The 11,886-nt window shown below is 43.9% G+C and overlaps 1 protein-coding gene across 1 annotated transcript in view; it reads left to right on the plus strand.

Moving 5' to 3' along the window:
• SLC38A6 (solute carrier family 38 member 6) overlaps positions 1 to 2,582 on the plus strand; it is a 120,059-nt gene extending 117,477 nt beyond the window's left edge. Inside the window, exon 16 of the mRNA XM_082242626.1 lies at positions 2,184 to 2,582. Within this exon, the coding sequence (XP_082098752.1) occupies positions 2,184 to 2,267 (84 nt within the window). The 3' untranslated portion in view covers positions 2,268 to 2,582. The remainder of the gene's footprint in view (positions 1 to 2,183) is intronic.
• Positions 2,583 to 11,886: the final 9,304 nt, after the last annotated feature.

Below are 11,886 nucleotides of genomic sequence, written 5' to 3' on the forward strand. Positions count from 1 at the left end.
ACCGTCTCAGGCGATCAGGAGGGAGAGTATCAGGCAGCCGAGACACTCCTCCAATATCGCTGGATAAAGATGGGCTCAGGTAAGTATTAGGGGGGCTGCTGCTTACAAAAGGCTTTTTATCTTCATGCATAGAATGCATGAAGATAAGAAACCTTCTGACTTTACAACCACTTTCATTTAAAGAAGTAACACCTGCTCTGTTCAACGATAATGCACAGAAATGCCACTTTCGTCCTCTTGGCTCCTCCCCTTCTTCAGGTGTCTGCTGTAGTAGGGTGGGTGCTAAGGAGGCACCTGTACCTGTTCCCCATCAGTCCTGTGCAGAGAAAGCCACACCCCCCATTTCACAGGAGTTTGACTGACTGGAGCAGGAACCTATGGCTCAGCTGTCCTTAGTTTCTATTATTATACCAGCAATTAGGCAGAGCAGCACTGGAGCCAGTGGCAATGACATGGAGCCAGGTAAGTGTTTAGGGAAAGGTGATAGTTGTTGTACACTTTGATGTTCTGCACCTTTTATGATGGGATAAGCATACATAGAAATGTCTATATTTCAAAAAGAATTGAATTTTTAAACCAGCCATTTTTTCCACTTACATGGAACAGTAGGACTTTTCCACAGCTTTTCATTTTCCAAGCTGTGTATAAAAAAAAAAATTAAAGATGGAAGCCGATTGGTTGCTATGGGCAATTGCACCAGTTGATATAGACACTTTTTGTTAAAGCTGCATTTCACCCCAAAAGAAGAGGAAGTTCCACTTTTCTGCTCCACCCCCCCCCCCTCTTCCTCTATCACCTTTGGAAACTGTTTTTGTTTTTTTGGGTGGCGGGTACCTGGTTTTGACAGGTAAATGCTGCTACATTCACTTGGATTGCCTAGGCCAGGGGTTGTTAAACTCAATTTCATTGTGGTCCACATCAGCAGTATGGTTGCCCTCAAAGAGCCAGTTGTTAAAGTACGTTATGTACAGAGTGCAGGGTTCAGGACTATATTACGTACAGAGCGCAGAGTTTAGAAGTATGCTGTGTGTGGGGGTGCGCTGTATACAGAGTGCAACATCTAATTTCCACCCCTCCTCCTGGGCTCTGACCTCTGCACACATTTCCTTCCATACTTCCACAGCCCTTATCCCCCACTCTCTCTCTCCAGCTTCCTCGTATCTCTCTCTCCTACCTGACACAGCTGTAGAACCTCCTGTTTAGGTGGCTCAGGTAGCAGTGTATTCTACTCTGCCTCGCTTGATTGTTCTTTCCCCACCGTGAGTGCCTGTGGATAATTCTTAGAATAGATCTGGGACCTACTGAGAGAAAAGTTGTCAAAGTCTTCGGGTACACGTCACAAGTCCCAGGAGGCTGCAACACCATTCACAAGGTACAGTGCGTCTCACACATGCGCAGTAGGAAGCTGCAAGGTCTCACAGCCATCTTCCCACGCTAAAGATGCTGGCGCTGGGGACCCAAAGACCAGTGAAGTACCAGCTCTGGCGAGGAAGATGCTGGACCCTTAGACAGATAGGTGTCCTATTAAAAGTCAGCAGATACAGTATTTTGTAGCTGTAGACTTTTAATTTTTGGGGCGTTTTTTTTTGTAAGATCCTCCTTAAACGCCATCTTTATCTTAAAGGACCAGTCTACTCCCAAATAATATTTGTGGCCTAGGCGGAGCCTGGTAAACAAAGTCAGGTCCTGGCTTCGTCCATGTCTTGGATAGTCCAGAGTTAGGAATTATGGTAGGGAGATTTCACTATTGTTCGGTCTGCCTGGATGTTTTTGATGTTCCAGAACCTCCAGTTGTATTCTTCCTAATATAAAATTTATTAGAAATTTACAGGGAGAACCCCTCATGATAGCCTCAGTAGGTGTGCAGACCCAGAACTAAATTTCAGAGATCTTACCAATAGACTCCCGGTGATATAATAATCTATTAGTTTGGGTTACCTCTCAAACATCTACCAAACTTTGGTTGGACTCGTTCTTTAAGGTCCCGCATGACCCATATCATTCTTCCCCAGAACATTCTGTAAACAATTGCCCTTAACAACCACAGGCAACCTGTTTTTCCTGAATCAACAATGAGAAAAAGCTTTCCAACCTGATGCTTGAATGACTGGCTGTTCTCACAGAGTGAAAATTGATTCCTTCCACAAGTGCTAATTTGTGTTTGTTTTTTCTTGTGTTCCCAGGCCTGTGGCTTGCTTGTTCTTGGTATTTGTATTGGTGCCTGCAGTTTAACACTAATTACCGTGAACTGGGCTTACAATGAATGAGAGAATCACATCAGAGTTTACATTCGAACAGGATTTACAGCCAAGGATATCCAGTTTCAGGGGGAAATTGCTTGAGAAATAGTTTGTGTTAAGAGCACGCTACTCTCTTGCCCTTTGGGTCCTCTGGAAAAATAAAACTGGTCACTGGCTAAAATGGAAGGCCAAAAGCAAACATTCACTGTAGAGAGGAACTGCATAAATAAACTGGGTACTAAATGTTATGTCACATGACCAGAGATTATACTCGTCCAGACAGATTAGTTGTATATGTTGTAATCATTGACACGTATAAATTATACAGGCGCTGAGGCTAATATAACACTAGTGAAAGTGGTCTGCTACAAGACTTGTTTAAAGGGATCACAAACCCATTATTTTTTTTATTAATAAAAAAAGCTTTCCTAATTAGTGTTTTTATATGTGACTGGAGTTCATCAATAACGTTCATGAAAAAGAAGATAAACACAGATACTTGATTGCAAAAATCCTATACAGGCCTCTGCAGTGTTAATAGCAGTTATTTAATTTCATAGGAGGTTGTTCAGACCTTTTGTATTGCTTCTCCTTCCCTTTAGATTGTAAGCTCCCATGAGCAGGGCCATAACCATGAACTGTTCTTATTTAGTCTCCTTTTTATCTGTTAAAGCAGGGCTTCCCAAACTTTTTTTGGGCCGAGAACCACTTCTGAATACAGTTATTTTTCGGGACCCACTTGCTTATAATTGAATATTGTAAAGTGTTACAGAATTTTGTTGGCGCTATATAAATGCAAATAATAATAATACTAATAATACTAAATGCATATTTTTTTTTTTTTTTTTACTAAATGCATATTTTAAAGGGAGGTTGGATGTTAAATTAAAAATATCAATTTACTACTTTTCAATTTTTTGAATACACTTGCCAGATATTCTAAGTGGGGGGTCAGAAACCTGTGGCATGTAAGCGGAGTTGTAAGTAATCAGCACCCTCATAGACAGTATAAGTCAAGGAGAGGACAGAAATAAACCACCCCAGGACAGTGATCAGCAGGCTATATGGCACTCGCCCTCCTTCCTCTCCTAGTGGTCCACAGTGAAGGTGAAGCCCCTGTTTGCCCTTTCCAGGGCCCAGCACACCTCACCCAGAGTCTCCATGATGAGGAGCTCTATGCTGGTCTTGGTGTCCTGGCTCTTCTACTTCAGATCCTCTACTGGAGTCACAGAAGCTGCCAGGAATTCCTTACACTGCCGGCCACCTGGTCCTCCTATGACACCGAGGCAGCCGTGTCTGCCCACCATAACTGAGAGAATCCCGCTGCCAGTCTAGCCACCACCGCTGCCGCCAGCAGGACCGAGGATCCTACATAACAGCCCACATACGTACTCCCTGATGCAAGCATCCTCCTCGCTGGAAATGCAGACCACCCTTCGTAAACTGCGTGGGCGGGGTCCTGAATCCATCACGATTTGACTGCTCTGGCTCTCTGTAATTTGCGTGGGCTCGCACAGCACAATTTAAGCGGGCCTGCTCTCAGTGATTTCTGGCTCATTGCGACCCACTGAAATACAGCTCGCGACCCACCAGTGGGTCCTGACCCACAGTTTGGGAACTCCTGTGTTAAAGGATAAGTTCACCTTTTGGAACATGTTACACCTGTTTTTAGGGTTCCAGCAGCTGCAGCCTCTCTCGCCGCCCCCCCCCCCACCCCCCACCACTAACAGCATGCAGTTATCTTCCCCGAGTGGTCTGCTGTCACAGTCCTCTGTGAATGGGAAACTACAAGTCCCATCAGCCTTTGCGTCTGTCGGCTGGTAGTTCATTGTCTTTTCCTGTCAGTATGTATCTGCCTGCCCATACGAAGTACGAGCAGACAGCTACACTGAGAAGTCTGCATGGCGCCCGCAAACTGCTGATCTTGGGTGCAATAGTTTACAGGCTACAAGTAAAAAAAAAATAAATGCATATTTTTCTTTTACCTGCAAAAAGATGTGCATTTATTTTTTTTTAAAGGTAAACTTCAAATATGTTTTGTTATACTTGTGCAAAAAAACAAAAAACCCGTTGCTCTTGCCAGAAATTTTGTCGGCTGATAACTTTCTGAGCTGCAAGGTTATCGGTTACATTGTTCCAACCTATCTCTAAAAAACGACAGAATCAAACCCCTCTGTTATACTGAAGGAGGTCCCTGTAGTCCTGTCCTAGGGAGAGAACGATGACTGTCTTCATAGATACATGAGAACTAATGCTTTTGCCACATCTGTTCGGATGTAATATATATATTTTTTATATATTTAGATATACTTTAACTTTCAGCCCTGGTTCACACTGCTGCGACGTGCAACACAGAAAGTCACATGACAAGTCAAAACACATTCATTTTAGTGGGTGCCATTTTAATTGCTGCAACTCAAGTCGCAGCGACAAAAAAAAAAAAAAAATAGTTCCTGCACTTGTTTTCTGCGTCTTCCATGTGACGAGTGCTATAGACTGCAATGCTAAAATCACAAAAGTTGAAAAGGAAGTCATTTTTGTCTTTGCTTTTCAACTTAGACTGCGACTTAAGAGGGTTTTGTTAGTTCAATATGTCACACTGACACTGTTTTGTTGTGATTTGCCAAAGTCGCAAAACATGAAAGTCACATTGAAAATGCAAGCAATCACAAGTCACAATGTGAAGTCACATGACTTTGGGTCGTTGCAGTGTGAACCGAGCCAAACGGGTATGTTATCAGCTAAGTATTTGCACTATCAACCAACTGTTTACAATTTTTAAGAGCTTGCCAAGCATAAATTAAGAAAGATTTAGTCTCGGTTCACATTAGTTCGATCGTGGAGTTCGCATGTAATTTGGAGCGCACTACTCCTAAATTACATGCGATCTCATGTGCAGTGCAATTTTTAGCCATACACTTTGTATGGCTGAATTCGCACTGCATCCGCACTAAACTCGCACCTGACCCTTGTTTTTATCCGTAGCAAAATCGGATCACATAGTGGTTCACACTAGTGCGATCGCAACTGGGGGTGTCGTTAACTTTTAATTGACACCCCCTGCGTATCGCAAATGGCAGTGTGAACTGCCAGGGGTGCGGGATCACGCTGCATTTTCGCAGCGTTCCCACATCGCACAAATGTGAACCGGGACTCAGAAACAAAGGTTTTGGATAGAGTGGAGAGTGATTAGAACACCTGTCAAATCTTTATTGCTGTCTGTGCCCCAGAAGATCCACCCTGTCTATTTATTCTAATTACCATTATGACTAGAAAGCAAAAAAAATCCCAAATTATGGGTTGGCCCCAGAACAGAAAAGTGGGGCATTTTCCAATGGTGACCACCAGGCAGTGGCGTAGCGTGGGTTGTCAGCACTCGGGGCAAGGCAAGTAATTTGCGCCCCCTACACAAACCTACTAGACCACTACACAGACCTACCCCCCCCCCCCCATACACTGACACCTACACTGATCCCCCTTCACTTACCCCCACTACACTGACACATACACTGACCCCCCCCATACACTAACACCCCCTACACTAACACCTATACTGACACCCCCTACACTGACCCCCCCCCCATACACTGACAGCTACACTGACACCTATACTGACCCCCCATACACTGACCCCTACACTGACTCCCCCCTACATTTCCACATACACTGACCCCTACACTAATAGCTATACTGACCCCCCCTACACGGACCTCCCCCATACACTGACACCTATACTGACCCCCCTACATTTCCACATACACTGACCCCCCCCTACACTGATCCCCCCCATACACTGACACCTACAATGACACACCCTCCCCCATACACTGACACCTACACTGACCCCCCCCCCCGTACACTGACAGCTACACTGACACCTATACTGACCCCCTTACATTCCCACATACACTGACCCCCCCCCATACACTGACCCCTACACTGACTCCCCCCTACATTTCCACATACACTGACCCCTACACTAATAGCTATACTGACCCCCCTACACGGACCTCCCCCATACACTGACACCTATACTGACCCCCCTACATTTCCACATACACTGACCCCCCCCCCTACACTGATCCCCCCCATACACTGACACCTACAATGACACACCCTCCCCCATACACTGACACCTACACTGACCCCCCCCCCCCCGTACACTGACAGCTACACTGACACCTATACTGACCCCCTTACATTCCCACATACACTGACCTCCCCCATACACTGACCCCTACACTGACTCCCCCCTACATTTCCACATACACTGACCCCTATACTAATAGCTATACTGACCCCCCCCATACACTGACCCCTATACTGACCCACCTATACTGACCCCCCCTACACTGACACCTATACTGACCCCCCCATACACTGACCCCTACACTAACACCCCCTACACTGACACCTATACTGACCCCTACACTGACTCCCCCCTACATTTCCACATACACTGACCCCATACACTGACCCCTACACTAATAGCTATACTGACCCCCCTACACTGACCTCCCCCATACACTGATACCTATACTGACCCCCTACATTTCCACATACACTGACTCCCCCATACACTGACACACCCTCCTCTACACTGACCCCCCACCCCCCCATACACTGACATCTACACTGACACCCTTACATTCCCACATACACTGACCCTCCCCTACACTGACACCTATGCTGACCCCCCTACACTGACACACCCTCCTCTACACTGACCCCCCCATACACTGACACCTACACTGACCCCCCCGTACACTGACACCTATACTGACCCCCTTACATTCCCACATACACTGACCCCTACACTGACTCCCCCCTACATTTCCACATACACTGACCTCCACTACACTGACCCCTACACTAATAGCTATACTGACCCCCCCATACACTGACACCTATACTGACCCACCTATACTGACCTCCCCCATACACTGACACCTATACTGACCCCCACATACACTGACACCTATACTGACCCCCTACATTTCCACATACACTGACCCCCCCTCCCCCTACACTGACACCTATGCTGACCCCCTACACTGACACCCCCCCCTCCCTCCCTTGTCCACTTCCTCTACACTGACACCTATGCTGACCCCCCTACACTGACACCCCCCCCACCCCACTTCCCTGGACCTTGGGGGCAGGCAAGACATCACTTACCTTGTTCTGTGCCAATGCACTGGCGACTCGAGGAGGGGAGAGACAGCATGTCGGTGGCCGGCCCGGACAGCAGGGGGAGACTCCGGAAGTGGTGCTGCACATGCACCAAGCCACGGACTGGCATCTTCATCCATGACCAGCCCCGCCCCCTGTTTGCATGACACCTTCAGCGGTCCGCCGCTCGTCTTGCACAAAGCGGCGGTCAATGAGCCAAGAGGTGAAGGGCGGGCGGGCAACTTCAGAATAAAGGGACACTTTGATCCCGCCGATTGCAGGCGTGGGATGCACCCCCCTAAATGTTGCGCCCGGTGCCAGTGGTCCCCCCTGCACCCCCCACTCTACGCCACTGCCACCAGGGATTTTGTCACTTCCTATTTTGGCTATTGAACGGAAATCTCCCCAATGGAGGACAGATGGCAAAAAAAAAAAAGGAAGCCTACAGGAGTTGTATACAAAATGGTTGGAAAAAAACATTTTTGCCTTTTAGTTCTGCTTGGATGTTCTGTTTAAAAATTTGAATGCGGCAATAGCTAAAATATTCTGGCTTTGACAAAGCGTTTTGTGTGCAATTTGAACGAAACTAGCTATTGCACATTATGTAATCTGATCTGTGGACACACCCATAGCCTTTCATTTACACCTCAATGCAGAGGGTACGGACTGATTTTTTATTTTTTTGTTGCATATAGGTACATAAATTGCACAGCTTACATTAAAAAGTAATAAAGTGCATAGAAATTCGACTTGTTTTACTTGCAATCAGAGAGGTGTCACAATGGATCATCTGGAACATGTTGTGAACATTGAAAAGAAGGAAGCAAAGAACGGCCAGCATAAATTTATTTGAAATAAGAGCATGTGCCCGTCTTGTGATATATGATTTCAAGTAGATTCTGCATATTCTTGCATCAGCATGCTGGCCACTCTTTGGTTTCTGAGCAGATCACAGCGCCCCCCATAGGCTGTATCCCCAGGAGTTTGGCATGGAGGTGAGTATGCAGAGCAGATTTGTAAGTTCCTGTTGGCTGTCACAGTGAAGACTGTGCCACTTGCATTAGAGCTGCACGATTCTGGATAAAATTAGAATCACAATTTTTTTGCTTAGAATAAAGATCACGATTCTTGGCGTAATATCTTTCACATGATACAAAAAATTGGGCTAACTTTTTTTTTTTTTTTTTAATCAAGAGATGGGCTAACTTTACTGTTAAGTTTTTTTTTTTTAATTCATTAAAGTGTATTTTTTTCCCCAAAAATTGCTTGTGATAGACCGCTGCGCAAATACAGTGTGACATAAAATATTGCAGCCGCCATTTCATTCCCTAGGGTCTCTGATTAAAATAAAAAAGGAGTTCCAAGTAATTTTCTAGCAAAAAAATATTGATTTTAACTTGTAAGCAACAAGTGTTAGAAAAAGGCTTAGTCTTTAAGTGGTAAATCAACCTCATTTACAGACCGAAGTTCATCCCTTTGATCTAAAAGAACCAAATGATACAGTGTTTCTATTTATCTCAGCGCTGAGCAATGTTGTAAAAAAACTTTTGCTGGCTGCTTTTTTTTTTTCTTTTTTTTTTGACAGCTGTGAGCGGGGAATGATTTTTTTTTAATGATTAGTCATGCAGGACTAACTTGCATTAAGCAAAACAGAGGAACTTAGATTACATTATGGATTGTATCATAGGTAAGTGCTTTGGACTCTGTGTACCTCAAAGGGTCATCCCCTTTTTAATTCTTTCTCATGTGACTTTTAAAGGCATAGTAGTTTGTCCCAGGTTTCCAACACTGCAGTGCCATTTTATGTTGGCAGTAAAAATGCAGTTCCTTAAGGGTGTTTGCACATGGGTGGCAAAAATGTTTTATTTGAATGTAGCCCATTGCTTTCAGTGGGCCTGTACACACAAGCATGTAAATAGAAGTAAACTAGTGCTGTGTTTGGAAAAAATCAATTGCAAAGATATGTGTTACTGGCCAGGATTTTCCTCCTATATTATTTATTTTTCAATCGGGAGGTTAGATACATTTTTATGTGTAAACACATGCACTATATGCATCATACTCTTGTTCGGTGCACATGTACTTTCTGCCAGGAAGATCTGGCGTTTGTACAGGATGTGCGCAAGGACCCTAGCATTAAAGCTGATGTCATTCTGATGTGCTAACTTCAGTATGTTTGGAGTCAGGAAGACAAAAGTACCTTCAAATAAATCCCTTTTTATATAAACCGAATTATATCCTATCTGAATACTGTAAATGACTGTTTACTTTTATTTGAATTGTAAAGGATACATAAGGGTGGTCTGAATATATTTGCTTAAAGGCATAGTCCATCTTTTCAAAATTTTTTATAATTGTGCCAGCAATAATATAATATAATAAAATAAAAAAAAAATAAAAAATGTGCATTTATTAAACTTTTGCATTCAGGCCTGCAGAGCAGTGTGTCAGGGGAAGTGCTGAATGACCTACAATTATAATGACATCACCACCACCCTGCTGCCGGTGCACTCTAAGTAGCTCTGCTGCAGTAGCAACTTTTCATTTAGCAGTTCTTGTGAATGGATGACAAATTAAAAAAAAAAAAAAAGGAACACCCCGCGATCTGAGCAAGGGTTGAATGGTGTTGTGTTTTTGATAATATAATATATGCTACCATGCTTCTTGTTATACCCTAAATATGGGTGTACCATGAAACCTGGTCCAAAAGGTGGAATGTGAGCACATCTGTATTTCTAGATACCTATTCCTTTTGACAGCAGCAATAAAGCCGACACCAGTTCCTATGCAAATACTAGCTTTCTGACTGTCCTATAGTCGCTTGAGCCCTGGTGATTTCACTTGGGCACTAAGCTCTGCCACGTAAGGGCATGCCTACTCACTGGTTGGGAGAAGGGATTGGCTGAACACCCCCCTGTTCAGTTCGCAGCAGAACTCCCAAACAGGGGAAATGTTCTAACCTGAACGGCGAACCCCATTGAGGTCTATGGGAGCCGAACAGGACAAATCATAAATGCCCATTTTGAAGGCTTATATACAAGTATTTGGCCATAAAAGGGGTCTGGGTACTGCCCTGGGAGATATGTATCAATTAAAAAAAAGATTTTTTTATTTTTTTTTTAAGAAGCAGTGATTTTAATTATGTTTTAAAATGCATCAATAAAAACTAAAAATCCCTTTAAATATATGTAAAGTGGCGCATCTGTAGAATGTATAACACATGCTACAGCAAAAATGACAATTCTAAAGAAAAAAAAATAGTCAAATCCCATTTAAAATGACTCGCGGTCACAGTTGCCGACACCCGGCTATTGAAAGAAGAAAAAAAACTGCGTGACCCCCCTCCAAAAAAAGTATTGTGTGGTTATTACTTTTGTACACTTTATTCGTGAATGGGTAGGCCGCTCGCTCCCCCTCCCTCTCCTAACCTGCCAGGCTGCATGCCCAGATAAGGGTCTGGTATAGATTTTTGGGGGGACCCCACAACATGTTTTCTTTTTGTGGAGGTTCCCCTCAGGTCTGGCCGTTTTTTTGTTTTTTTTTAACTGCCATTTTTTTTTCCTTATTTAGCTGTCAGCAGGGAAACCCATTGACAGCTGATGACTCATTAGTTGTTAAGGACACTGCGACCGGCTTCCTGGCCCTGCTCCTTAACCAGTTTACACTGTGCCCTGATAGTCAAAACGCACCATGCAGCGCTGTGTTTTGCAGAGTGTTCATCGGGACGAACGCCCTGCAAATTTGGGTGTTTGACAAATGGGCGAACGGGCAAATGTTTAGCCGTTCGCCCATCCCTAATTAGGAGTCACTAGTGGTGATTCCAAAAAGATTATTCTAACCTGGTACTACCTGAACCCTATTCCAGCTTTTAGACTAGGCCTATTTTTTTCTCTTCAGTATAGGTTTACTTTAAATACAAATGCATGTGTGATCAATAGAAAATAGGTTGTTTTAAAACAATTCAGGAAGTTTGTAAATTGGCCTTTTTGTGATATTAGATCTGAGATCTGTAGTTCCAAGTAAAAATTAATGATTTTAAAGTAGAGATCTAATTTACTAAGGGTGATTCGTGCTGTCAATGATTTGCTAGCTGACTTAACAAATGTGTGTATATATTATATACACATATAATTATATAGAAAATTATGTTTGAGGCTGGTTTTCCCCAATGGTTTTTAAACATTTGTTGTAATTACTTTTAGAAAGACTAAGACTTCATTCATGCCAAGCGGGTCCATGGTGTTTAACATGCATTTTGTCATGTGTTAATGTCCACTGAATTAGGCAGCCCATTCATTTTCCAGTGCACCACTGGTTCACCTTTGGAACATGTTACATTTTCCACCCCTTTTTAAGGGTGAAATATGTAAAATGTACCAGAAAATGCAGTCACCCCACCCTCCCCATAGCCACTGCGTACCCACTGTCATAATTTGAAAACAGTGTGGCCAAGCAGGGCTCCGCCAACGTGTCC

This window comes from Pelophylax lessonae, assembly GCF_965119305.1.
Source record: "Pelophylax lessonae genome assembly, chromosome: 13".
In the NCBI taxonomy this organism is placed as follows: Eukaryota; Metazoa; Chordata; class Amphibia; order Anura; family Ranidae; genus Pelophylax; species Pelophylax lessonae.